Below are 25,336 nucleotides of genomic sequence, written 5' to 3' on the forward strand. Positions count from 1 at the left end.
TACCTGCGCTGGAGCGGGCGGAGCTAAACCAGGGAGCCGGGCCGGGGGCGGGGCGAGCGCGCTGGCGTCACGGGCACGCCGCCGCAGAGCACTTAGAGGAAGCGGTGGCGTCGGCGGTGGCGGCGACGGTGGAGGTGGAGCAGGCTCTCCGACCCGCGGCTTCTGAGTGGCATTGGAGAGAGGCGCACTGTCGGGGTGGGGCGGGCCTGGGGAAACGCTCCGGGCCCAGCGGCCCTATCAGTGCCCCCTGGCCGTCCCGCCCCTCCCTCACCCAACCCAGCGACCGGGTAGGTCAGGTGCCACCCCCTCCCCACTCTCGTGTCTCTGATGACTGTGCGGAGTTGGGGGCAGACCTTAAGGCAGACCTCTTCATGGAGACCTTAGGTGTGGCCTTCCTTGGTCTGGGCCGCAGGGCCCCGTCTGTCTGGCTCCTGGGGCTGCCGGCGTCGTGGTCCAGGCCCGCCGGCGCCGTCCAGCTTCACCCCCGCCTGGGCTCCTGCCTCGCGCTCGCCCCTGGGTCCTTTAGTCCCTAGCTCGGCCGGCGGGGATTTCGGGCTCCCGGTGGCCCCTTTGTCATTCTCCCCCTCGTACCTCGCAGTTAGATTGCAACCCATTGCTTGGGACTGGTTCAAGTTGCTGGGCGCCGAGGTTCCGCCCCCTTGTTTTCTGCCTAGCGTTTGGGTAGGACTTTGAAATTGGGCAAGAGGGTTAGAGTTTCCTGTGGCTCTCCTCATCAGAGAAGGGAGATGGGGCGGAACGGAAGGTGTTGACCGCTCTGTGGGGTTCAAGGGTTGGGGGAAGGGAAGGGTAGTGGCCAGGGATGGTCCGGGAAGTTGTTGGGAACAGAAGAGAGAGGAAAGGGTTAGAGACCTGGGCAGTGCCAGAGAAGGCACTGGGGTCCTGGGGGGTGGGCAGGTCATTCATTCCCCGTGCGCCCACTGCGTGCAGCAACAGTTGTGAATGGAAGACGTAGTCTTTCACCTGGTGGAGCTCAAAGTTAAGGGGGGCAGCTTGGGAAGAAAGCAGGGAGTGTTAACTTTGGTGTGATAAATGCTGTGTGAGGGTGAGCACATGATCCTTTGGGAGAATTGGGAAGGGTCTCCTAGTCGGGTCTCTCTAAGATGCTCAGGAGAGGTAGACTGAAGGTCTTGGCAAAGACTTCTCAGAGCAAGGGAGTGATATTTAAGCCAAATACCTGAAGAAGGAGTAGGAATTAACCAGATAAAGAGTGGGAGAAAAATACTTCAGGACATTAGTTCTCTTCAGACCCCAGACTGCCTCCCTTCAGCAGTCATTTGTGCTTGGTCTTTACAGTTTATACTCTTGTTGGGTCTGTGGGGAAAAGAACAGTAGACGAGAGTCAGAAGAGCAGGGTGTTCTATCTGGGTAATTCATCTCACCTTGTGGAATGTTGGTTTCCTCCCCTGTGAGGTGGACGTTGCCCCTGCAGCCCTGCCTATCTCACAAGTTCGTTGTGGGCACGGCATGAAATCCTGCAAGCAAAAGTGTGTTGGGCGTTGGAAGTGTGACGCAAACGTCAGGAACTGTTCTGGTTACAGGATGCAGTCCTCGGAGCGTGATGGGTGTGGGTCTGAGGCCAGCCCCAGCGTGATGCCTGAGGCTCCCTTGGAGTCTCCACCTGGCCCTGCCAAGTCTCCAGCGTTTGATCTTTTCAACTTGGTTCTGTCCTACAAGAGGCTGGAGATCTACCTGGAACCCCTGAAGGATGCAGGTGACGGTGTCCGGTATTTGCTCAGGTACGGACTTCGTAGAGTTGGCCTGCCTTCCTGCTCTGTAGTTGCCGTGGCCATTTAGGCAGTGGCTGGGCTGTCCTTTCTGCCTTAATGAAACGTGGTTCTGAGAGGTTCATTGGGCCTCTGGGCTTATCCCAGGCCCATCCTGTGGAGAGGCAGGCACTGGGAACCATCTGGCCTCTCACCAGGGTTTCTTCTTGGTGGTTGAATAAGCTCATACCTCAGGATTGTGAGCTAACCTTGAACATTGGGGCTTCTGTATCTAGAGCAGGCTGTTTTCTCCCATCCAATATTAGCTTAATTGATATTAAAACTGGGATATAATTTTGAATGTAAATTAAACATATAAATATCCCTGAATAAGCTGGCACCATTTTCACTAATCCTTTAGGATTATGGGTATCAAATTTTTTTTGTTCCTATTCTGCTTTGATTTTCATCCATAATTTTCTTTTTCTCCTTTCAGCTCATTTTATATCTTATGTTAAAGTATTGTAAATTACAGATATGTGCCATCCCACTCTCTAAATACTTCTGTTTATCTCTAAGGACTTTTTTTGTAATCAAATTAACATCATAGTTAATATAAATTAACAATAATTCCATGATTTCTTCCTATACCCAGTTCATATTCAGATTTCCTCAGTTGTCCCAAGAATATCGTTTACAGTTTTTTTGGCCAAATCAGGTTCCAGTCCAGGACTATACATTCTTTGTGGTTACTCTGTCTCTTAAGTCTTTCTCAATCTAAAATGGTTTCTTCTTTTATAACAGTGACTTGCTGAAGAGACTCAGCTTACAATTCTGGAGAGCTTCCTCCCTAGATATATCTGGTTGCGTCCTAATGGTGCAAACTGCAAATTAGTTCTAAAGGTTAGATTAGATTCCAATTAAAAAGATTTTTTTTTACAAAGTTTATGGTGTTTTTTTTTTTTTTCGGTCCTAATCTAAGGATATGTTTATTGATTTTAGGGAGAAAGGAAGGAGGGTATATGTGTGTGTGTGAGAGAGAGAGAGAGAGAGAGAGAGAGAAAGAAACATCAATTGGTTGCCTCCCTTATGTGCCCAACCAGGGATCAAACCTGCAACCTAGGTATGTGCCCTGACTGGGACTTGAATCTGCAACCTTTTGGTGCATGGGACAGTGCTCCAACCAACTGAGCCATTTAGTCAGGGCAAAAGTTATGTGTTCTTAATATTGCATCTCAATGGGAATACATAAAACCTGGTTTTCCTAAAGAGGAGGCATTCTTACCCTGGAGCTTGTGAAATTGGCTTTAGGGGCATATGAAGCTCCTAAACTTGAATGAAAAATCGTACGTGGGCACATGTATATATTTTTAGGGAGAAGCTTCTAATTTTATCATACTCTCATAAAAGACCTTCAACTCTCTTAAGATGCTCAAGAGAGGTAGGAGGCAGAGTGAGTGCCGTTGAGTTAACCTCGAAGGGTGCTTACTGTTGCTAAATCATTCTTACCTCAGTGTGGAAATAGTGGGCAGTTTATTTTTAACTTTCTAACCAAGGCCCTCATTTTTCTTCTTTTTCCTGGAACCCCTTTAATTTATGGCATTATTTCTGGAGATGAGTTAGTCAATGTCCCAGAGCAATGTTCTCTACTGTTAGATCACTGTACTTTTGTGCATGGGATAGTGAGATAGTATGAGGAGGGGCTCATTTTATTATCTCACCATAAGCAACTACCTGAAATGAATTTCAGTCTTCTCTAGCAAAGGGGTGGGTTCTGGAGAGCGTGGGGCTGTGCTGATGTTTTCTACTTTGTGTATGCAGGTATACACATGTATGAGTGCAGATGTATATATGTATGTAAGTGTGTGTGTGTGTGTGTGTGTGTGTGTGTGTGTGTGTGTGTGTGTTTTGCCCTTTTGGAGCAAAACACAAAAGTGAAAAACATTGTGCCTGTCTCTTTTTGCCACTGGTTTATATATAGTGCTTCTTGGTATTAATGTGTTAGGGTTTTTCCCTTTTATGAAATCAGAAATCTGAGGATGTGGTGGGATTGATTAAAGCTGGACGGAGGAGAAGCTCTCAGGAGCTCATGATCTCTGTGCTGCTGGGAGACAGAGCACTGGTCTGTGAAAGTGGCCGTCAGGTTAGTTTGTACGTTTGATTGTTCCTTTCTCAGTAAAGAGGATTTGGCTTTGAAGAGGGACCTAATCTTGAGCTATGACTGTTAGGTCTGAAGGCTAGGGCTGCAGCACATTTTTAAAAGACTCCTCTCTTCTGGGATCAGCTACTCTGGTAGGTAGGTCTCCATGTCCAAAGTGTCAGTGAAGACAGGTAGAATGGGAGAGGCTTTAAAATGCAAGTGACTTCAGTGTTTGTGTGATGCTCTTATTTCTGAAATGGGATTGGCTTTAGACCTGAGTTTTAATTTGCTTTTACCCTGGTAGCTGCCACTAGGTGGTTTGGAGGTCTAATTGGGGCGGTACAGTTGGAGCATGTTGAATTTTGAGATAAAGGCAGAGAGAGGTCATTTTATTCCCTTGCTATAACTGTTAAGAAATAAAAGCAGCATATAAAATAGTTAACCTCATTTAGTAATTCTGAAATGCCCCAATTAGAGCAAAAGAAAATACATTTAAGTTCTGAATACATTGATTGCCAGCAACTTAACCTGTTCATTTTTCTATTTGTTTTTCCTCTGATGGCTGACCTTAAATATACTGACGCTGTTCTTTAGACTGTAGGTGTCAGTGTCTTGATTACTACATCCTTGCTCCTTTGTTCCTATTGAATGCCTTTTTTGGGGACTAAGCCAGCAGTGTTTGCTTGTCCTCAGCAGCTGGGGCTCAGCAGTCTTTGGCCTTCCCTCTTCGGGAGGCTTCTGCTTCGCCCTTAGGCGGTGATGGTGGGAGACGGGTCTGCGTTTGCTTCCTTCTGCTCCTGGTTACTCAGGGCATGTTTGCTGCGAGAATGCTACTCCCTGCTTTTGTCTTCATTTTTTAATATATTAAAATATTTTTCTCTTTTTGAATTACTGTATGTTTAAATTGCCGAAATAAGAAAAGAATTTCGTGCAGTGAGTGTATATACTTATGAAGTTGTAAAAAACAATGTTATATGTAAATTATATCTCAGTAAAAAAATAAATGAAAATTTTTGAGGAGAATGTTTGTCATTGTCACCTTTTAAAGAGAATAGAATAGAACCTTACAAAACACAGGTTAAAGGATATTAAGTATGTTTCTTTTGAGTGCCCCAGGGTTGGGTGGATTTACACAAACAACTGTCAACAGATGGTTGTTGGCACCAGTTCAACACCAACAGGAATCCTCAATTTAGGGTGCAGTGAAGAAGGAAACTATCCAGGCAAAACAGGTCAATTGTGATACAGCACGGCTGTGAAAACAGCAGGCTGGGAGGCGGCCCCGGGGCCAGTCCCCTCCCTGGCTGGACAGCTCTGCCTGGCCCTGGCTGGTCTCTGCTCCGCGCTGGCCTGCTCTGGCCTGCGTTCGTCGGCTCCACTATGCTCCAGCAAGACATCTTCGCTGTTTCAGCTCCAACCAGGGAAACACAGTCTCAGGTAGAAAGGGAAAGTGCATTCCTAACTAGGCTTCTTAAGAGATAATGTTACGGATTTTTTCTCCTTGGAAAAGTTCTATAGGTCTTCGAGTTCTGATAAGATATCTTTTCTCACCCCAGGGCCTAATATGTGACTTTAATTCCTCTCCCAGTCACCTAGCCAAGTGAGACCCCCTGTTCATTTTTCCTTGACACCCTGAACTCCAGGCCGCCTCCTTTTCTTTTTAAAAAAAGATTTTATTTATTTATTTGAGAGAAGGGGAGGGAGGGAGAAAGAGAGAGAGAGAGAGAGAGAGAGAAACATCGATCAGTTACCTCATGCACAGTCCCCAACTGGAGACCTGGCTTGAAAACCAGGCATATGCCCTGACCGGGAATCAAACTGTTAACCTTCTAGTTTGTAGGTTGGTGTTCAACCCACTGAGCCACACCAGCCAGGGCAGGCCCCTTCCTCTTGCTCCTGGTTTTAATGACTCACTGGTGCTGGCTCAGCCTCCCCTTCTCACCTGGATGAGTGACCGCTCATTTTTAGTGACTAGAATGCTCTCTGTGTTGTAGGTGGCAGACACCTTTGTGTTCCTTGCTGACCTGCCTGGGCCTCAACGTCTTGTTCCTCACTTTGAATGAGGGTAGGTGCTGCTTTCAGAGCTGTTTTTTTCCCTATTTTGTGAATGAATGTGGGGAGGAATTCTGAGAAGCAGCCCTGTGTGAAGGAGCCACTGGTCTTGCCCTACAGTTGGTTCCTCTTTCTGCATTACGTCAAAACACGGGTTTGAGAGAGAGACACTCTGGGCTAGAATCCCAGCAGGTCTGGAGTTATGACCTAAGGCCTAATTTTCCTCATCTCTGAAGGGAGGATGGTAAGTGCTTTCCTTAGAGGGTGGTTGGAAGAAATGAGATGATCTATGTATAATGCTTAGCTCAGTGCTTAACACACAGTAGGCAGCCGCTACATTATAATAATCCATGGTTTTACCTTCCATGGTGTCAACCTGTGTGCTAGCACAGGTTTTAAAAATATTTTCAAAAATATAAATGGAAAATTCCAGAAATAAGCAACTTACAAGGTTTAAATTGAGTGCCAGTCTGCGTAGCCCGATGGAATCTCTCGCCACCCTGCTGTGTCCCTCCCTGGGCAGGAATTATCCCTTTGTTCAGTGTATCCACTCTGTATATGCTACCTGTCACTTACATGTGCAGAGAGCTGCAAAAAAAGCCGAATCCCTCGGGAAAATGAGTGAAGGATTTGGGACAGACTGTTCTGAGGAGCTGGGTCCTTTATTCATGTATTCATTCTTCTGTGGAACCTGCATTGCTCAAGTGCCTCCTTTGTTTCCTGGGGAGATATATGGATCCAGTGGGTTGAAATAAACCCATTTCACATAAGACCGCCTGTTGTTTCTCAGTAGGGCCCTTTGCCTGATTGAAACTCAAATATCATTCCTAGGCTGTTAAGTTTTTTTGAACATACTTCCAAAGTAGATCAGTTCACATGACAGATATTTAACACGCATTTACTCTGTGCCCAGTACTCTGTTAGCCTGCCTCAAGGGTACCAAAGTGCCTTTGGATTTCCTCTCAGCTTCACCATTTTTCAATTCATAGTGGTCTGGGACAGCCTAAAAGCCAAAGGAAAGCTTTCCAGTCTGCCCCAGGGGCCCAAAGGTCCGAATGCCAGTCAGCGGGAGGCCCCCGGCAGCCGGACTCCGGGCATGAACCGCCTACCGTATGCCAGCGTACGATTTTTCATGTAAAAACAGGGGTCTAGTGCTATAGCATGACCGCATAGACAAAGTGCCAGCCCTGAAGAGTCTGCGTTTGTGGAGGAGACTGCAGCCATGCCTGTAATCTGTCATGTGATAAGTTCGATGGGATAAAACAAAGCTGGGGTCGGGTTGGAGAGCAAGGGGAGACACTGTTTCCCACCGAGCCCTGGGGGCGGTCAGGGAGCGAGCGTGTGGGTGAGGCTCCTGATTGATCCTTGCTGCCTGTTCACCGTTGGTCCCACAGGCGCGTGGTACTCGGTGGGAGCCCTGGTGATTTCCGTGCCCGCCCTGCTGGGCTATCTGCAGGAGGCTTGCCGGGCGCGGCTGCCCGAGTCTGAGCTGCTGCGGAGGAAGTATCACAGTGTGAGGCAGGAGGACCTGCAGAGAGTTCGCCTGTCTCGCCCCGAGGCTGTGGCTGAGGTGAAGAGCTTGTGAGTATGGAAGGGGCCAGGGTGGTGAGGGGCCATCCCAGTAACTCCTCCCGCCACGCTGGGTGTGCTAGGCATTGTGTTAGGCATGCCACAGATGTTACTTCCTTTCATCTTTCTAACAGTTCTGGGAGGTAGCTACTGTTGTTATCCTTCATTTATGGATGAGGAAAAGGGCTTACTTGGCTAGAGATTGACCGAGCCGGGATGAGAATCCAGGTCCAGGTGGCTCCACAGCCTGTCTTCTTTTCACTAAAGAGACAGATGAGGGCCTTGACTTAGCATGCGCTTGCATGAGCCACTGCCTGGGTTCAAATCCCAGCTCTTACGTTTACTTGCTGTATAGCATTGGGCAAGTTGCTCAGCTTTCCTGTGCCTCAGGTTCTTTGTCAGTTAAATGAGGCAATAACAGGCTTACCTCATAAGTGGTGTGACGATTAAACGAATGACTGGTACCCAGGACGTGTTCAGTAAATATCAGCCATTGTCACTGCACGGTGGAGAAACTTCTTGAATGTGACAGTTGATACTTTAAAAAAATGTTTATTTTAGAGAGAGGAAGGGGAGAGGGACAGAGGAGGGGGGAGAGAGAGAAGAGGAGAGAAGAGAGAGAGAGGAAGAAACAGTGACTTGTTCCACTTGTTTATGCATTCATTGGTTGATTCTTGTATGTGTCCTGACCAGAAATCAAACTCTCAACCTTGGGGTATGTTGGGACGCTGTTCTAACCAAGTGAGCTACCTGGCCAGGGCCAAAGAGGAAGTACCTCATAACTGTTGAATAATATTAGCATAACTTCAGTGGAAGCTGCCATTTAGTGAGCCCTCCCTGAGCTGGGCTTTCCTGACCTGCAGCAGGGTTCTTACACACCCTCGACAGCAAAGGCATCTGTGGAGCTTCCAAAAAAAAAAGTTATAAACAGAGGCCTGGCCCCCCAGAAAATCTTGAATCAGTTATCTGGAGTGGGGCCTGGGTATCTGGGTTTTTAAATAAACTTTTTATTTTGAGATGATTTTAAGCTAAAGTCAACTGGAATGTATAGTTTCAACCTTTAGTAGGGTATAGATGGTATAATACTTACTTGTAGTTAGTAAGCCCATACATGACTTAGTAAAGTGAGGTTGTGAAAGAAACAAAACAAACAAAAACTTACAGAAGATTTGCAAAAATAATACAAAGAACTCTCATATGTCCTTTACTCAGAATAATTATTAACACTTTGCTACATTTTGTATCTGTCTCTCTCCAATTTACATTTTTTCTTTGAACCATCTGAAAGTAAGTTGCAAACATTATACCTGTTTACTCTAGATACTTACTTCAGCCTGTATTTTCTAAGAACAAGGACATTCTCTTATGTAGCCACAGTCCTGTAGTCAAATTTAGGAAAATTTACATTGATAACATTATCATTTGTATTATCTAATACAGAATTCATAATGAAATTTTACCAGTTGTATTAATAAGGTCTTTTATGTACCTTTCCCCTTATCCACCTGAGCCCCACCAGTCAGCTTACCTACTGCTTTCAAATCCATTGACAGGTCTTGCCTTCACCAGCTTATTCCTAGGATGGTCTCAAAGGTGATTTTTCCAGTTGTCGTTGTTAGCTGGCATTCTGGTGTAATTCTTACTTATTATCCATGTGAACCCAAGATTTTAAAATTTAATTCAAAGTGTTATAATCCATTAATGTTATGATTTATTTTATTTCAAATTGTCCTGGATTTGGCCAGGAGGGTCTCTTTTGAACTGGCTCCTGCCTGTGTTCTTTTGATATGCCCCCACCATTTTTGAGTGCTTCCTTACTTTATGGTACAGTAGGATGTTCAAACTGATCTTATACTTTCCCTGCCCTAGCTCTAGAATCAGCCATTTCTCCAAGGAGCCCTCCATAAACCAAGATCTGGGTGCTTATTGCACAAGCTTGTGTGCATTGCTCTGCGGTACAGCCATTAAAAACCCCCACTCCAAGGGAGTCTGCCTTACATGCCAGGTGGAGACGCACTGACCTGTCTCCCTCCTGCCATTTATCCTCACAGCTCCAGTGTATCTGTGCGGTGGGCGCCCTGCCCATCATTGTATAGAGGAAAACAGCAGCCCAGTTAAATAAAGGTAAATAACTGGCATCACAGCAATAGGTAGACAGACCAAGCAGAAACCTTTGTCCTGTTTTGTCCACTGCAGCAGGGGTTCCACAGAGGTGACTGAAAGTTTGCATTTTCTCCTGTGCTCTCTGGCCCTTCCAGAGGGTTTGAAGAGACTGGCCATCCCTGGCCAGCTGTGCCGGTGAAGCCCTAGGCATTGCTGCCCCAGAGCTCTGCCAGGCCCCTGGGTGAGAGGGGCAGGGTGTACAGCTCACAGCAGCCCCTTGTGCCTGCAGCTTGATCCAGCTGGAGGCCTTCCTGAGCCGCCTCTGCTGCACCTGTGAAGCTGTCTACCGAGTGCTGCACTGGGAGAACCCGGCCGTGTCCTCACAGTGAGTGGCCCCCTGCGCCCGCCCACCACTGCCCTGCGGGTGTTTGCCGCTTGAGCCCCAGGCAGAGCCAGCCGCCTCTAGCTCAGGGGAAGAAAGACCCTGTGCATAGGCTTGTAGGTGGGAGGGCACTGCTTTTCTGTAGACACCTTTTAGATATGGTAAAAATATTTTAATAGAAAAATAACTTGCCCTATAATCTCCCATCCTGATACAGCAGCTGATCTCATGTTTAGATTGACTTCTAGAGTTCGTCGTATGCGTGTACGCTCTAACTTCATAGTATGTGTGATTCTGTTTGTTTCCTTTTTCACTTACCATTAAATACCATAAATGGTTTTTTTTGTTGCTGCATGGCTTTTGAAATTATTGTAATACCACATTAATATTGATGGTGAATATACTATGATTTATGGAACCATTCTATTATACATTTAGTCAGTTTTTACTTTTATTACTAACCTTACAGTGAACATTTTTATGGGTTTAGTTTTAATCTTTTGAAAACATTTTTTAGAATAAATTCAAGGATGGAACTACTGGATTGCATGGAAGGAATGTTCTTTAGGCCCTTTACATATAAATAATATTTAGTTTTCCCCTTGTGTCAGGCCCTGAGCATGCTTCCCATGTATTGTCTCATTCTTCATAGTAATTCTAGGACGCAGGCACTATTTTAATCCCTACTTTACCTGGGAAGGAAGTAGCATGCAGAGAACCAAGGGACTTGCCTAACAAAACACGGCGAGAGGTGGTGAAGCTGCATTTGCAGCCAAGTTTGTCTTATTCTAGACGTGAGTCTGGAGCCTGAGGAGTGATGAGTGCTGAACCAGTTCACATGGCCTCAGCCACCGTGGCGGCCTCACCAGGGTCTGTTGTTAGCAACCAGTGACTTGTAAAGCCTGCCTTCTCGCTTTATTGTCCATTTGTTTGGTTGACAGGTCTTGTCAGTTTATTAGCTGTCCAGAGCTATTTCGTGCCCAGCCCCTATGTGGGTTGCTCCAGATCGTTTCCTTATGAATTTCTGATCCTGTGGTTCCTCTGTCCATCCAGGTTCTACGGGGCTCTCCTAGGTACGGTTTGCATGCTGTATCTGCTGCCGCTGTGCTGGGTGTTTGCCCTTTTAAACAGCACACTCTTTCTAGGGAATGTGGAGTTCTTCCGAGGTAAGCCCTGGAGAGCCTGAGGGATGGGCTCCTGGTTTATTTCTCTGCAGCTGGTCATCTGTTTGCTGTGCCTTCCATGAGGGGGCAGCAGCGCACCGACAGGTTCTCTTGGGCTCTGCCTATCTGAGATGTTAGGTGGGAGATGGGAGGCTGATAAGCTGCTACCGTAGGGGTCCCTCTGCCTTTCTGAGACTGGGAGGGATGTTTTCCCAGTGCTGCCATCTGACTGTCAGGATACAGCTCCCTGAAGTGGCTGCCACATCTGTATGTGATCCCAGAGTCCCCATCTGCCATCTGGCTTCTAAAGCAGTGAGGCAGCCTGGAGAGGCCCTGAGTCACAGACACTGGGGCCTGCACATATGTTTGGCTGATGGCTAGATTTGTTTTCCTTGCTGTGGTCGGGCAATTAGGTACAGAATGCCTAATTTATTGAGCACTTACTACATTGAATCTCTCTATATCAATCTTATAGGGAGGGTGATGGTATCTCTGTTTTGTTCCTGAGGCTAGGTTAGGTGACCTGTTCAGAATTAGGAGGGTGTCTCTTTCCTGCAGCAGTGGGTGGGGTGCTGGAGGAAGAGCCGGCCAGCAGCAGAAGTGGATACCCCCAAAACATCGCTCATTCCATCCTGTTTCTGCCTCCCACCCCACCCCTTTCCCTGGGTAGTGGTGTCTGAGTACAGGGCATCTCTGCAGCGGCGGATGCAACCTGGCCAGGAGGAGGGTGACTTCCAGAGCCCACTCCCCCTAGATGCTGGGGGGAAGAGCGTTCTACCAGACTGCACGCCTGTGCCCACGCCCACAGAGGTGAGCATCCCCCATTGTTAGAGCAGAGCCTGCTCGACCAGGTTCCAGTGCCTTCCTATTACCAGCTTGTTTATACCACATAGGTCCTGGGCTAGCCTCTGTGTAGTTCCTGTTTCTTCCCAGGCCTCATCCCCTCTGAAGTGCTGAATAATTGTAGTAATAATAGCCACTCTGTGCTTTATTGAGTAGTTACTCTGCTGTTCCACCTTACAGATATTAACCCCATGAGGTATGTAGGTTATTTCTGACAATGAGAAGGCTGAAGCACAGGTAGCTTCTGGCGGGTGGCATGGCCAGGACTCAGACCAGGCCCTGTGGTTCTAGGGCGCCCCGTCGACCATGGGACTGTGCAGCCCTGCAGTCCAGCGTGGTCTGGGTCCCATCTCCTGTCCCTGCTGGGTCAGAGAGTGCCTCTTTCCCATGACCTCTTTTTTTCTTGCAGTTGTGCCATTTCCTCTGGGGCAGGAACAGAAGGTTTGGGAAACCCGGATGCTGGCTCAGGGGATGGGGCCTCTGCTTCGAGGGCCAGGGCTGCTGTCCCTCTCCTTCTGTAATGAAGCCTCTCTTCCTAGGACCTCACGCCAGGCAGTGTGGAGGAGGCCGAGGAGGCTGAGCCTGATGAGGAGTTTAAAGATGCGATCGAGGTGGGTGGCCCTTCCCCAGCACCCTCCGCTGACCAGGCCAGATGTTGGGTGGTCCTGGTGCTGTGTGGCTTCTCACATCCCATGTCTGGATTTTTAAATTTCTCTATATCCAGTGAGAAGCTGAAACTTGATCTGAGCTACGTCTCACTGGATGAAAGGGTGCTACCAAACTTCTGCCTGTCCTATTGCTGATCTAGTGACCCGCCCTGGGTGTGCAGGGCAGGGATGGCTCTGGAAGCCTCGGGGGAATGTTCTGCTGGGGGCGGTGGGTCTTTTACCACCGTGGCTGCAGACTGTGGACGTGGCACCCTTGATGCGGGGAAGGCAGATTTAGGGGAGGGCTCTGCTGTGGGTCTCGGACGGCTGTCATGCAGAATGAGGTCTGAAAGGTGCCCCTTTGTGGGAGCAGGGAGGGGAGGTTAGAGAAAGTGGTTGCAGGGCCAAGTGCTAGTTCAGAGAAAGTTAGTTTTTCTGATTTTAAGACAATGATTCAAACTGATAGTTTGCAGTGTTTTATTTGGCATATAAACCTTAAAAATTTCTTTGAGCCAATATTTAAAAACGGGGAGATTTCTCTGAAAACTCTGGGTTTTCATTTTTTTCCCTGAAAAATCAGAAGCTCTGATAGCCTCGAGTCTGCAGTGGTCAGTGTAGCTGAGAAGCGACTGTCCCCTGTAGAAAAGTCACATCGTCCCCACCACTCTCTATCTTTTCCAGTCACTGACTCCTAGTGGCAGTTGTCATTTTGTCACATTTGTGCTATTTTCTTAAAGTAGGAAATCATTTCTCTTTGTGTTTCTTTAAAGTGGGAAACGGAGATAAGGAGTGGGGTTTTGTGAGTTTTTGCTGGGCCTGTGATTCACACTGAACCCATCCGCTTTTACATCAGCCCGACCCATGTAGGCATTTGTATTTCCAGCTGCTGAAAGAGTTCTCCGAGGCTTTAATATATGATCGTAGGCTCTGGATCTTGACGGGGGGGGGGGGCGGGGGTAGTGGTCATTGGGAGTTGATATAGCAGGAACTTTCAAGCATTTTTTTCATAACCCACAGTAAGGAATGCATGTTGGCCCAGTTCACACTTATGTCTGTAATATGTGTAAAGGTTCACTGAAACAAGTTTCCTAAAAAAATACATTATGAAGGATATTTTCTTTGCTCTTCTCTTCTATAAAAGTAATGACCCATTTTATTAATTTCACCCATAAAATAATGACCCACTTAATTGATTTCACCCAGTTTGAAAAGCAGTACCTCGCTTCTCCCAAGCTTATTTGATTTTGGGATCCTTTTATAGGGGCCTCTGTTAATGTCACCCTTTGGGACATGCTTAGAACTCTTAGCAGCACCTCAGTGTGTCCTGTTGCTTGGGGTCCCCCTCGCAGCAGCTTCCTTCTTGCTATCTCTCTCTCTGTTTTCTTTTCTCCCCTGCACCTTGGGAGGCAGGAGACCCACTTGGTGGTCCTGGTGAGTAGGAGCCTTGATGAGGTGGGCAGGGGCCGGGCGGGGGAGGCTGGCTGATCCAGCTGCCACCACCCCTTGTGGGGTCTGCCATGCTGGGGTGCGCTGCACGCAGGCGCTGGGGCCCTGCCACACGGTGGGCAGGACTGGAGGCAGCTGTTCCCACAGGAGGATGAGGAGGGCGCCCCGTGCCCGGCAGAGGACGAGCTGGCCCTGCAGGACAATGGGTTCCTGAGCAAGAACGAAGTGCTGCGCAGCAAGGTGTCGCGGCTCACAGAGCGGCTCCGCAAGCGGTACCCCACCAACAACTTCGGTACGGTCAGGGCACAGGCGTGGGCGGGGGCCCGGCCACAGGGCCAGAGTCTTGGAATTGTGGGTGCTGGTTTGTGACAAGAGCGAGGAGTGCCATGGTGTCTGTGGGACCCCGGGAAGGTATTAAACACATAGCAGGTTGTTGAGAGAGTGAGTGTGGGTTCCTTCCTGTGCCTCTGTCCTTACTGAGCATTAGTTCATGGGAAGGTAAGGAATTAGGTTCCAGAAATACGCCCCCTGGACTGCAGAGAGAGATGGGCAGCACCTCAGCAGGCAGTGTAGCACAGCGGCTGAGAACAGAGTGGCGTCTCACTGCCTGGTGCAACTCCCAGCTCCACAGGGTCTCTTGGAGCAAATTACTTCACCTCTCTGTGCCTTAGTTTCCCCTTCTGTAAAAGGAGGATAATAATAGTTCTTATCTCACAGGATTGTCTTGGGACTCAAATGAGATAATGCTTAGTAAGTGCTTGCGCAGTGCTGGCTGGTTCATAGTAAGTGTTTAATAAGGGGCACTGTTAATACAAGAGGCCCTGGTCCCTCTTGTAGGGGCCGAGCAGCCTGTCTGGATCTTTCCTATCCAGGTGGATGCAAGTTAAAGCAAACAGTATCTTCCTCTGGGCATGATGGAGCCCAGAGGTCCCCAGCCAAGTTCATAGACTGGCCAGTTCTTATTTTACTGGAGGGCTGGTGGTGGGTCCAGGAGGGCGGTTTTGGAGAAGGGTGGACTCAACTGGCACGGCATGGAATCCTGGCTCAGGCCGGGAGAGCGGGAGCTAAGTCAGATGGAGACTTCTGAAGAGCCCTGCTTCTGCCTGGTGTCAGTGGCCAGGGAGGAGGATGAGGGGGCTATACTCTGGGTCCTGTAGGAGTGACCTCTAGGGCCTATGACCCGGGAGAAGCCCCTGGGTTTATCTTGAGGGGCCTGACCCAGGACATCCTGGGCTGCCTTCCTGTCCCTGCAGCAGCCAGGGCAGCTGGTTTCTCAGGAGTAGTTGTCCTGGACATGCTGCTGCTTTCTGCCACATGACTGTCCCCCAGGATTCAAGGTCCCTTCCTTTTACTTAAAATGATCGCTGCTATCTCCAGAGCACCTGTGCGCCGGCGTTCGGTGCGCTGCTTCCTGTGGTCCTGCTGGTAGGAAGACAGGAGCAGCCAGTTCTTATGGGCTTAGAAGCAGCAGGTTCCAGAAGTCCCAAGTGATGCTACGTAAGAATTAATACTTTAGCTCTGGGAAACAATTTGCTTATATCTGTGGATTTTAAGTAAAGACCCTTAGATGTTTCCATTTTACAGGTGAGTCACCTGAGGTGAAAAGAGTGATTTGCTCAAAGTCTTCAGCCTGTTAATGGTCGAGCTGTGATTCACATCCAGGCCATCTGATCTGGCTTCTGTGTTCTTTCTAACTCCTCATCCTCCCTTTGCCCCTGGTTTGATGTCTGCTCGTTTCTGTATTTGGTTTTGGTTCACATAATCCCTGCCAGGGTGGGCGAAGGCCCTTTCAGGTTCCTGTGGGGATGGCAAGGGCAGAAAATGCTTCTCTTCCTAATCCTGCCTTAGTCCCCATTCTTCTAGGCCGCTTGTGGCCCCTCCCCCAAGATGTTCTCAGGCTGGGAGCGCAGGCCTCCAGCTCTGCTTCTGGGTCTGGCTCCTGCTGGCAAGGTGAGGTGAGTGGCTTTGGGGGCCCTTCTGTTCCGGCTGCCAGGGGATGGAGGGGGCACTGGGGAGGAATGGGACAGGCTGCTCAGGCGGGTCTCCCTGGCCTCCAGGTGGGAGAGTCCTGATGGAAAGGGCCCCCTCTGTCCTGGAGGCTCCGGCATCCTTGCGGCCCGGCAGTGCCCATGCCGTCTCGGGCCACTCCCTGCTGAGTCGCCCCCGTGGCGTCTTCACGTGGTGAGTCAGGACCTTCCCGAGAATACGGGCAGGGAGAGTTGGTAGATGCTGGAAGGGAACGGGGTGCTCTCTTCCTTCATACACCTGTCTGAGCTGGTGTCAGCACCCAGAGCCTTCCCGGGCCCCAGGCTGTGCCTGGCTTGCATGTGTTTCACTAGACGGTGTAGCTGCCTTGGGGTGCCTGGCCCTGGCACTCTGTCTAGTAGAGAGGGATCCCCAGACACGGGCCAGGGTGCCAGTCCTTGAGCAGCTCCGTTCTGCAGTCCTGTACCCCGATTCCCCATCTCCCTTCCCCCGCCCCCTGCCCTTGCTAAGGAGAAGCAGAGGCAGGCTGCCTCGCCCAAATCCTTAGTGTTGGGGCAGAGGCTTGGAGCAGCCTGTTTCCCAGTTTGGCATCACCAGCCAGCAACACCTGCTGCTCTCTTCTCTTTGTCCTCTGCTGGGGCCACAACCTGACTGACAGCAACACATTTACCTTAAGCACCTTGGCTTCAGGTTTCTCCTTGCCCTTTCCTTTGCTGAGGAAAGGGGGGTAGCTGCGTCCCCCTTTCCTTGAACATAGGGCATAAACATTAACAAGAGCTGCAGGGGATTCTGGCTGGATGGAGGAAGGGGCCACATGTAGCTGTCATTATAGCTTTGGGGTCTTCGTGTGAGGGTGAGGCCTGGTGCTCCGGACCTGGCCAGACAGGTGGTCCAGGAGGCCCAGCAGTGCTCCCTGAAGCTGATTATTGGTCTGGCCAGATCACAGGCGGCCTCTGGGCCCCAAGTTCTGGAAACTTCCTCCAGTAGCCTTATCCCCTCTCAAGTTTTTCCAGGACCCAAGTCACCTTCCTCCTAGGCCACAGGTGAGGCCACTAAGCCCCATGGGGGAACAGGGCTCTCTGCTCCCTATTGGGCCACCCTGGTGCCTGCTGTGGACCCTGCCTCCTCTCCCCTGGCTCGGTTCCCCCACCCACAGGTATCTGTGCTGGACCACAGTCAGTGCTCCTGGGGGCAGCCCTTGGATCCTTCTTGGTCCTCGTCAGGGTTTGCTTTTGCTTCTGGAGCTTGTTGAAGTCCTAGGGCCCGGTGTGGCCTTTCCTCGCCGTCTCAGAGCGCAGTTTGCCTCCATCCTTTTGATTCTCTTCACTCACCCTCGGGCAGCCCCTTCACCAGACTGTGTCATTTCCCACCTTCTCACCTCTTCATCTCTAATTTCCTGGGGCATGGTCGGGAGGTGAGAACATTTATAGTAGACTTACTCACCTTGAAATGGCCTCTGTAAGAATGATTTGTCCCTTCCTTCCCTATCCTCCACCTCTTCTTACATCCTCCTTGCCTCCTCCCAGCCATTTTCTAACCTGCCATTGACTCCTCTGTCATTATCTGAAGCTTTGTCACCTTCTCATCTCTGGTTGTTCAGGCAGGATCTCCCCCCAGCTCTGTTGCGCCCCATCCTGCCTGCCACTCACGGTGCCCGCATCTCTTACTCTGCATGTTTTCTTGGGAGGTGCCTGGTCCTGCGATTCTCTCCTGCAGTCTTCAGATGACAGAAGGCAGGGTCTGGGGTTTTAGGAGGCCTTTCTATCTTTACCTGTGGTGGAGTATTTGTAAGGGCACACTCTGGAAGGGGTTGCGTCAGACAGGTTTCATCTGAGGTCGTTGGGGCTGCCTCCTCTAAGGGGTGCCTGTTGTCAGGCCCCCGCCAGCTTGGCCTGGGTTCCCGGGGGCAGATTCTGTTGGATGCACCTCTGTTTCGGCTGGACCTGCAGGTGGGGCTTCTAAGCCCCGGGGGGGGAAACAGGGACTGGCGCTCTGGGTAGGCTGGAGACGTCGCTTCCTTCCTCTGCCTCTGGATCTGGACTTGGCTCCCTTGCTCACTGCACCCGCCCAAGGAGCCTGGGCTGGGCTGCTGTCCTGAGTGTCCCCATTGAGAGGACCCAGGAGCAGGCGGCTGTTGAGAGGCCCAGGCTGGGTCAAGGCTGAGCTGCTGCCTCTTTCTCAGGGAGCTGTACGGGCTGCTCGGCCACCTTCTCAGTGCTGAAGAAGAGGGTAAGTCTCCCTGAGGGTGTCCTGTTGGGTCTCAGTCCTGCCCCGCCGGGCATCTCCCCGGGCCCCTAGTTGTCCCAGGTTCCTGGGGTGGGATCCGTGGGTGCAGAGGAGGGGGTGCTGGGGACTCAGATGCGTGGGCCTGGGGATGCATCTGACTCTGACCTTGGCTCTTGTTGGCAGCGGAGCTGCAGTAACTGTGGAAACAGCTTCTGCTCCCGGTGCTGCTCCTTCAAGGTGCCCAAGTCTTCCATGGGGGCCACAGGTGCGTGGGGCAGGCGGCTGGGGGTCAGGGCAGTGGGAGGGCTTGGCTGGTTCCCGCCTCCTCTGGGGAGGTGCCGCCCCATGGGATAAAAGTGAGGGGTCAGCGAGACCAGGGGAACTTGGCATCCGAGTCTGGCCTATAGTGACATCTCCATCACCCTTTAACAAATAAAAAACTGAAATATTTGATGCAGGTAGAAGAATGTTTACGATATATCTGAATTATGAAGCATAATAGTGAAAACCTCTGACTGCTTCACTGAAGTTAAAAAATAGAGCAGTGCCTTAGCTGGTGTGGCTCAGTGGATTGAGCACTGGCCTCCAAACCAAAGGGTCGCTGGTTTGAGTCCCAGTCAGGGCACATGCCTGGGTTGCAGGCCAGGTCCCCAGTAGGGGGAATGTGAGAAGCAACTGCACATTGATGTTTCTCTCCCTGTCTTTCTCCCTCCTTTCCCCTCTGTCTAAAAATAAATAAATAAATAAAATCTTAAAAAAAAAGGTCAGCGTTAGCCACACCACTGAGGCTCCCCAGCGCCGCGCCTGCCTTCCCAGAGGACACCACCATCCTGAATTTCATTCTTTTTATTACTTTACTAATACTTTTAACAAAATAAAGAAAAATGTCTTTTCCTTCTATAAAAGCTGTATATACTCTGTAAATAAAACGAAACATATAGGTAAGCAAAAGGTAGAGCACCAACGTACCTAAAGGACAAATGCATATGCACATTCAAGAAAGGGAACATATTTTACAGAGTTCCTTATTAAATGTTTCAATGAGAAATCAAGGCTTTTTTTTGTTTTTCCTTCTGGTCATGCAAGTAGCATAGGCTTATACTAGAAGTTTGGAAAATTACTATACAGAAGAAATAGAAGAGATAATCCTGTAATCTTACCACCCAGAGATATCCACTGTTAAAACATTTTGGAAATTTTTCTTCTGGTACTTTATTTAAAAAATATTTTTAAGGGTGTTGAGTTGGTGGCAAAATCATTTCTGATGCATAGAACATCTGGGAGAGGCCTGCCGTTGGCAAGGTCACCCCCAAAAGAGAAGCCTCCAAGGGCAGGCTAGTGAGCTGGGCCAGCGAGGGTGTGGGCTGGGCAGTGGGTGGTCTGTGGGGCTTTGGGGGCTGGGAGGTGGTTCTAGTAGTTGGGGCCATGAGCTGAAGGCACAAGGAAGCGTCTCACCAAGTTCTTCCTCCTTTTCAGCCCCCGAAGCCCAGAGAGAGACTGTGTTTGTGTGTGCCTCGTGTAACCAGACCTTGAGCAAGTGAGAAGAGGGGACAGGGTCCAAGCAGGTGCCGGTTCCTGGGCCAGCAACAGACCTCACTCTCCCTATCCCTAGCCCCATGTGGCGTGTGCTGGGCAAATGTGGCCCAAACGCTAGGTAGGCTTCCCCTTTCTGCCCTCGCTGTCTCCAGCCAGGCTCTGCAGCTGTTCCCCACTCCTGCAGATGGCCAGCAATGGCTGCTCTCAAACCCCAGCGGGGTCAGGAGCCCCTGGAGGGCCCAGCATGTTTGTCTTGCTCTGTCCTGAGCTCTTGGTGGACTCAGGGCTGGCAGGCAGTGTAGGCTAGAGGGCAGCAGAGAGCCACGCCTGGCCTTTGATGGGGATCTCTGTGGGTCAGGGCCTCTGCTGGGAATACTTGGAGAACAGAGACGAGAAATGCTGGGTACTGGGCCAAGCCCTTTGCCTCTGAGAGTCTGCAGAAGGGCTTGGGAGTGCCATGCCCCGGCTGCTGTTTGAATGTCCCTTCAGGCACCAGGACCTCACTGTTTCCCCACCAGATGGCATGGCCGAGGCTAACAAGACCAAAAAGCTTTCTAGAAACAGGGTTGAAGTTCCCAAGTTCCCTCAGAGGAGGACATATCTAGGGGGCCTGGTGGAACTGGAGCAAAACGGAGGGAGCCGCAGTGGCTCAAAAGACCTCAGTCCCACCTTGCAGAAATCTTGACTTGGAGAATCTCAGCCCACACGCTGCCCTGCTGTCCTCAGTCCTGCTGGGTAGGTGCCAGGTACTCAGATCACTTCTGCTGGCTCTGCTCCGCGCCTTGGGCACCCGTCCTTTGGCTCAGTGCTACGTTTTCCCTCCCCAGTGCCGTGTCCCACAGAGTGTAAGACGGGCGAGCAGAGCAGAGGTCCTGAAGCCCTTGGCCTTTGGGGCCTGGGAAGTAAATGATCTCGCCAGGCTGGGTCATAGATTCCAGGGCTATTCTCTGGCAGGACAGTCTCAGTAATGGGATAAGGCCACTTGGGGTCCCCATCCTCTCTCCAACTATTTCATATTCACTTCTGTACTCTTTGGGGCTCTGTGTCTCTCAGCCATGAGCAGGCTCAGGCACCCCTTCCTTCCCCTAGAGCTGTCCTGCCTTTTTGGAATATTTATTTATTTATTGCATGGTTCCTGGGAACCTGTGGCACAGGGAGTGGGCTGAGGAGGTTGGGGGCCTCTCCTGCTCTAGGATGCTTCCCCGGAGCCCTGAGCTGCCTGGCACTCAGAGCCCATAGGAGGTGGGGATGTGTCTATACCCGAAGGAGGGACCCAGGAGGGAGGTTGGGGAGACAAAGAGCACCCTAGGCCAGCTTCCTCGCCAGGCCAACCAGTCTAGGGCTGGGAAGATGGGCCTGCTGCTCCAGGCCCGTGAGGTGGAAGTCCCTGGGGAACCAGGAGGCCTTGGTATGCCCTCTTCCTCGGGCTCCTTTGCCCTGTGCAGAGATGAGAGTGAGGTACCCCGTGCTTTATTTACACTGGAGAGAAACTAAAGGACTTCTGTGTATATGGAGAATTATCAATAAAAAGGCCTCATGCTTCTTATGTTTTGACCTGGTCCTTGTGCTCACCTTCTCCCTAAAGCTGGGGAGCTTTATCCCGCCGTGCCGGCAGAGTGTGCGGGCCTGGGCTGTGCCTGCGGGCAGCGCCCTGATGGCGGAGGCTCGCGGTTGGGTGTGAGCGGGGGCCCGGGCTGGAGGCCAGGCCTGGCACAGGAAGGCTCAGCACGTGTCTGTCGGGTTGACGTGAGGCTCTGCTTTGTGACCAAGTTGTAGGGGCTGGGGTTGGGTGGGACTAGAATTTGGTAAACTCTAAGCCATGCAGGCTTTAGAATAGAAAGATTTTAGCTAATTCCTCTGAGAAAGCCAAAAAGGAAAGCCTGCATGAGCCAGGGAGTGTCCTGGCGGTGGTAGGGGCGGGCGCTTGCGGTGGGCCGGCCCCATCCGTGGTCCTGCTCTGCCGTTGGCTGCAGGAGTGCTGTGTGAGTTGCAACAGGGACGTTGCCCCCAAGCCTGTCTGCACTGCTTTACTCACCTGTAAAATGGGTTTGCTAGTGACGTGGGCCTTGTAGGGCTGCTGTGAGGATCAGATGAGATAGTCCATGGGAGGCTGGAGCACGGTGCCTGGCACATAGTAACCGCTTGGTAAACACTAGTTGGTTACCATCATCTTGGCGATCCTCAGAGAACAAACAACTCTGCCCCGATGGCTTAGAACAGTGATTTTTTTTCCCCCACTAGAGGATAATCTTAGATTGTTATTCAGGAAAGAATCTCAGAGAGAGGCCAGGGTATAGTTGGAATAAGCAGAGTCAATATCATTTCATTTTGAGAAAATGAAAATGCCTTGCGTTGGTGAAATGCCGACTGTAGCACAAGTAGCCTGCAGGGCATGGGACACGGGGCGTGAGAAACATGGTTCCCATCAGCTGAGGTCGGTAGTGCCACAGAAGGGAAGCTGGGGAGCCACCTCGTCTCGCATGCGGGGTGTGTGAGGGCCTCAGGGACAGCCGCCAGGGATGGGCAACTTTGAAGGGCAGGCACCAGCAGGAAAATGAAACCAGGGAGGGTTTATCAGGGCTGGATGGTGCCAACGGCGTGAGGAGGGCCGGATGTGCGCTGGCCTGGAAGACAGGCTGTCCTTGCGGAGCTGGACACCTGCTTAATGAAAGATCCCTTCCAGTTCTCAAGCGCCCAGGAGGAGGGGGCAGGAGCCAGGCCCAGCGTCAGCCCTGGTGTCTGCTGGGGTGGCCCTGGGACAGGCTGCCAGCTCCCATGACTTGGCTTGGGCTGAGGGTTCTGCCCATCTTTTCATGTTTGGTAATGGTGGGGAGCAGCTTCTAGAGGCCCTGGCAGACCTTGACCTGGCTGTGCTTTCTAGGACCTTTGTGGTCCTCAGTGATCACCTTTGATGCTGAAGCCAAACGAAGCTCCATTTTCATCGCCCCCCCCCCCCACCCACCCCGTCTCCAGGGAAAGCTGTCCTGCCGCTGGTGGCCTGAAGGTAACGATGTTTGCTGAGCACTTGTGCTCAGGCAATATGCTGAGCACATTATTGTTGAAATCTTAAGCAAGTCCCCACGGCTAGGTTCTATTACTCGATGTGACCAGTGGGTGAACAGAGGTCCTGGGGAGGCTGAGTAACCTGCCCCAGGTCACATAGCTAGTAAGCCACTGGGCCAGGGTGTGAACTGTGCCACAGGTCCTTATAGATGCCTCATAAGAGAAACTTTGGGAGAACATAGTGCTCCTGTCACCGTCCCCCGTTCTGCCTTGCCCCCAGTAGCTCCTGGAGCTTCTGAGCCACGGAGCTAACAGGAGGGGCCTGCCCACCCCCAGCCCTAACCAAGTGGGTTCAGCCTCCAGGGGAACAGAAGAAGCCTTGTGGCAGGCGCTCCCGCGACTCCGCCAGCTCCCAGCAGCCCCCTTTCCTTGGCTGGGTCTGTTTTAACACCCAGAGCAGCACATTCCATTCTCTGGCACAGCTGGGGGCTGGGGACTCCGGATTCCCCTGGCTGCCTGCGCTCTTCACAGCCCCAGCAGAGCCTGCTGTCTGGCTTGGGACACTGGGTCCCAGCCACACACATTCCAGCAGCAACCACCCCCCACGTTGTGTTTCCCAAGGAGTGAACTTTAGCTAGGATTACAGCCGACTAAACAGTTGTGGGATGTGAGCTTCCTTTGTGGGACCCAAGAGGCTGAATGCTGGCGGGGCTGAGGGGAATGGGGGTCAGGGTGGGCTGCTCGCGGAGTCGGGAGAAAAGCCACAGTCTGAGGCTGGCTCCTCGGCTGCTGTCAGGGCTCCTGGAGTGGGATTGGAGCAGGGCTCCCAGAAGTCCTCCCGTGCGGCAGGGCGTTGGCAGGAGCCTGGCTGCCTGCACCCCTCTGGCCTGTCCTTGGCTCAGATCCTAGCACCACCACCACGTACAAGCTGTGTGACCTTCAACAAATTCCTAAACATCTCTGAGCCTCAGCCACCTCATCATTAAAATGCGGATAATAACAGCACCTAGCTCAAAGGGCTGTTGGGAAGCTTAACTGAGGATATTGAAATGCTTTGAGTAGTGCCTGCCACCCAGCATAGGCTTGACACTTACTGATTACTGCTGTTATATGTCTTTTCCCCTATGTTGGCTTACACACCACCTGGGGATGTATTTTCTGAAGCAAAACTCCAAATGTCGGTTCCATTCCCTTTCTGAAAGTGACAGTTCTGGCTTTTAGATAATCTATTTCTGTCTTTTCCTTGCCTTCCTGCCAATAGTGGTTTCTTAGCTGATTAAGGAGTCCATTAGGGATTTACCAAGCACATATTATGTGTAGGCACTGTCCTAGGCAAAGGCCTTTTGGTTGATAAAAATACTAATTACTGTTTAGTGAACATCTTCTAAATGCTGGGCATTGTTTCCAGGTACTTTGCGTACATTTTCCCACTTAACACTCAGCTACCTTGTGAAGTAGACATTATTGCTCCATTTTATAGCTGGGCCATGTTCCCAGTGTCACCCAGTCATTAAGTCACAGGACTGGAACCTGGAACTGGGCTTTACTGCCTCTTCCAACCTGATTCTGAGTGTTTACCAGGTCCCCAGTAGGGGCATGTGAGAGGCAAGAGAGCGATGTTTCTCTCCTAGTCTTTCTCCCTCCCTTCCCCCTCTCTCTGAAAATAAATAAAATCTTAACAAATAAAAATCAAAAAGAACTCTGATTTTGCACCCAGCTGAAACACTTGACTTCCTCTGCTCCCTTGCAGCTATGGGTGGTCATGTGGCTTCGTTCTGGCTGGTGAGCCAGAAGTGGAAATCTACCAGGTGGGACTTGTTGGGAAATTACTGTTTTCCTGATCGAAAGGGCCAGGGGCAGTTGACGCGCTGCTTTTGCCGGTAGCCCTTCCCCACCCACCTTGCTGCCTGAGTGTGGCTGAGGAGCTGGGAGGAGGCAGCGCCGTCTTGTAACCATGAGCACAAAAGCCGCCCCCGGCAGAGCAGGAATACAGAAAGAGTCTGGCACACGGACCATTCCCCTGCCCATCTCCAGACCCCTAGCGTGGAGAAGCCCCGCTGTTTCTTGGAGCTGTTGTTCCACGCAGTCAGATGCAATCATTCATGATACGCAGCCCAGATGCTCGCTGGCAGCGCTGGCGGCCTGTCTCCAGACCAGCCAGGGGGAGTGTTTTGTGACTGAAGGAAATGAAGGGTGGGCTCCAGCGCCTCCCTGGTCTCCGGGAGGATTTTTCGTGGTCCTTGGGAAGAGACTGCTGGGGGTCCGACAGCAGATGTTGGGGGACAGAACTGGGAGCAGAGCAGGCCTGACCCCTTCATGGGGGGCGGGTGAGGAGTGCTTTCCTGGGCTGGGCTAAGGGGACCTCTCCCTGCCTGCCCCTCTCTGGCTGCCAGCACCTGACAGAGGTCAGCATTGTGCTCCGGCCAGAAGAGGCCCAGTCCTGTATGTTCAGTGGAAAAATAATCCCTGGTCCTGGTTGACCATAGAAGTGTCCGTAAACATTTGGTCAGGGCAGG

The 25,336-nt window shown here is 50.9% G+C and overlaps 1 protein-coding gene across 2 annotated transcripts; it reads left to right on the plus strand.

Annotated features, from left to right (window-relative positions):
• Positions 1-91: 91 nt before the first annotated feature.
• ZFYVE27 (zinc finger FYVE-type containing 27) lies at positions 92-21,349 on the plus strand. Of its 2 annotated transcripts, XM_054581320.1 has the most exons (13): positions 92-287; positions 1,560-1,757; positions 5,859-5,929; positions 7,311-7,497; positions 9,878-9,973; positions 11,024-11,136; positions 11,804-11,943; positions 12,516-12,587; positions 14,034-14,054; positions 14,217-14,361; positions 18,238-18,284; positions 18,465-18,546; positions 19,758-21,349. In XM_054581320.1, the coding sequence occupies exons 2-13, from the start codon at positions 1,561-1,563 to the stop codon at positions 19,820-19,822; spliced, it is 1,236 nt and encodes a 411-aa protein (XP_054437295.1). In that variant the 5' UTR covers positions 92-287; position 1,560; the 3' UTR covers positions 19,823-21,349. The 2 variants fall into 2 exon arrangements, with proteins under 2 accessions (XP_054437295.1, XP_054437296.1); XM_054581321.1 differs by lacking the exon at positions 14,034-14,054.
• The last annotated feature ends 3,987 nt before the right edge of the window (positions 21,350-25,336 follow it).

This window comes from Pteronotus mesoamericanus, unplaced genomic scaffold (assembly GCF_021234165.1).
Source record: "Pteronotus mesoamericanus isolate MK-2021 breed Mesoamerican mustached bat unplaced genomic scaffold, CSHL_Meso_final contig_657, whole genome shotgun sequence".
In the NCBI taxonomy this organism is placed as follows: domain Eukaryota; kingdom Metazoa; phylum Chordata; class Mammalia; order Chiroptera; family Mormoopidae; genus Pteronotus; species Pteronotus mesoamericanus.

What these genes read in the sequence shown, in the direction of transcription:
- ZFYVE27 (XM_054581320.1), top strand. Translation starts at nt 1,561, where the DNA reads ATGCAGTCCTCGGAGCGTGATGGGTGTGGGTCTGAGGCCAGCCCCAGC. An exon ending in CTGTGCCCACGCCCACAGAG is followed by an intron (nt 11,944 to 12,515) that starts GTGAGCATCCCC and finishes CTCTCTTCCTAG; the next exon opens with GACCTCACGCCAGGCAGTGT. An exon ending in AGTTTAAAGATGCGATCGAG is followed by an intron (nt 12,588 to 14,033) that starts GTGGGTGGCCCT and finishes CTTGGGAGGCAG; the next exon opens with GAGACCCACTTGGTGGTCCT.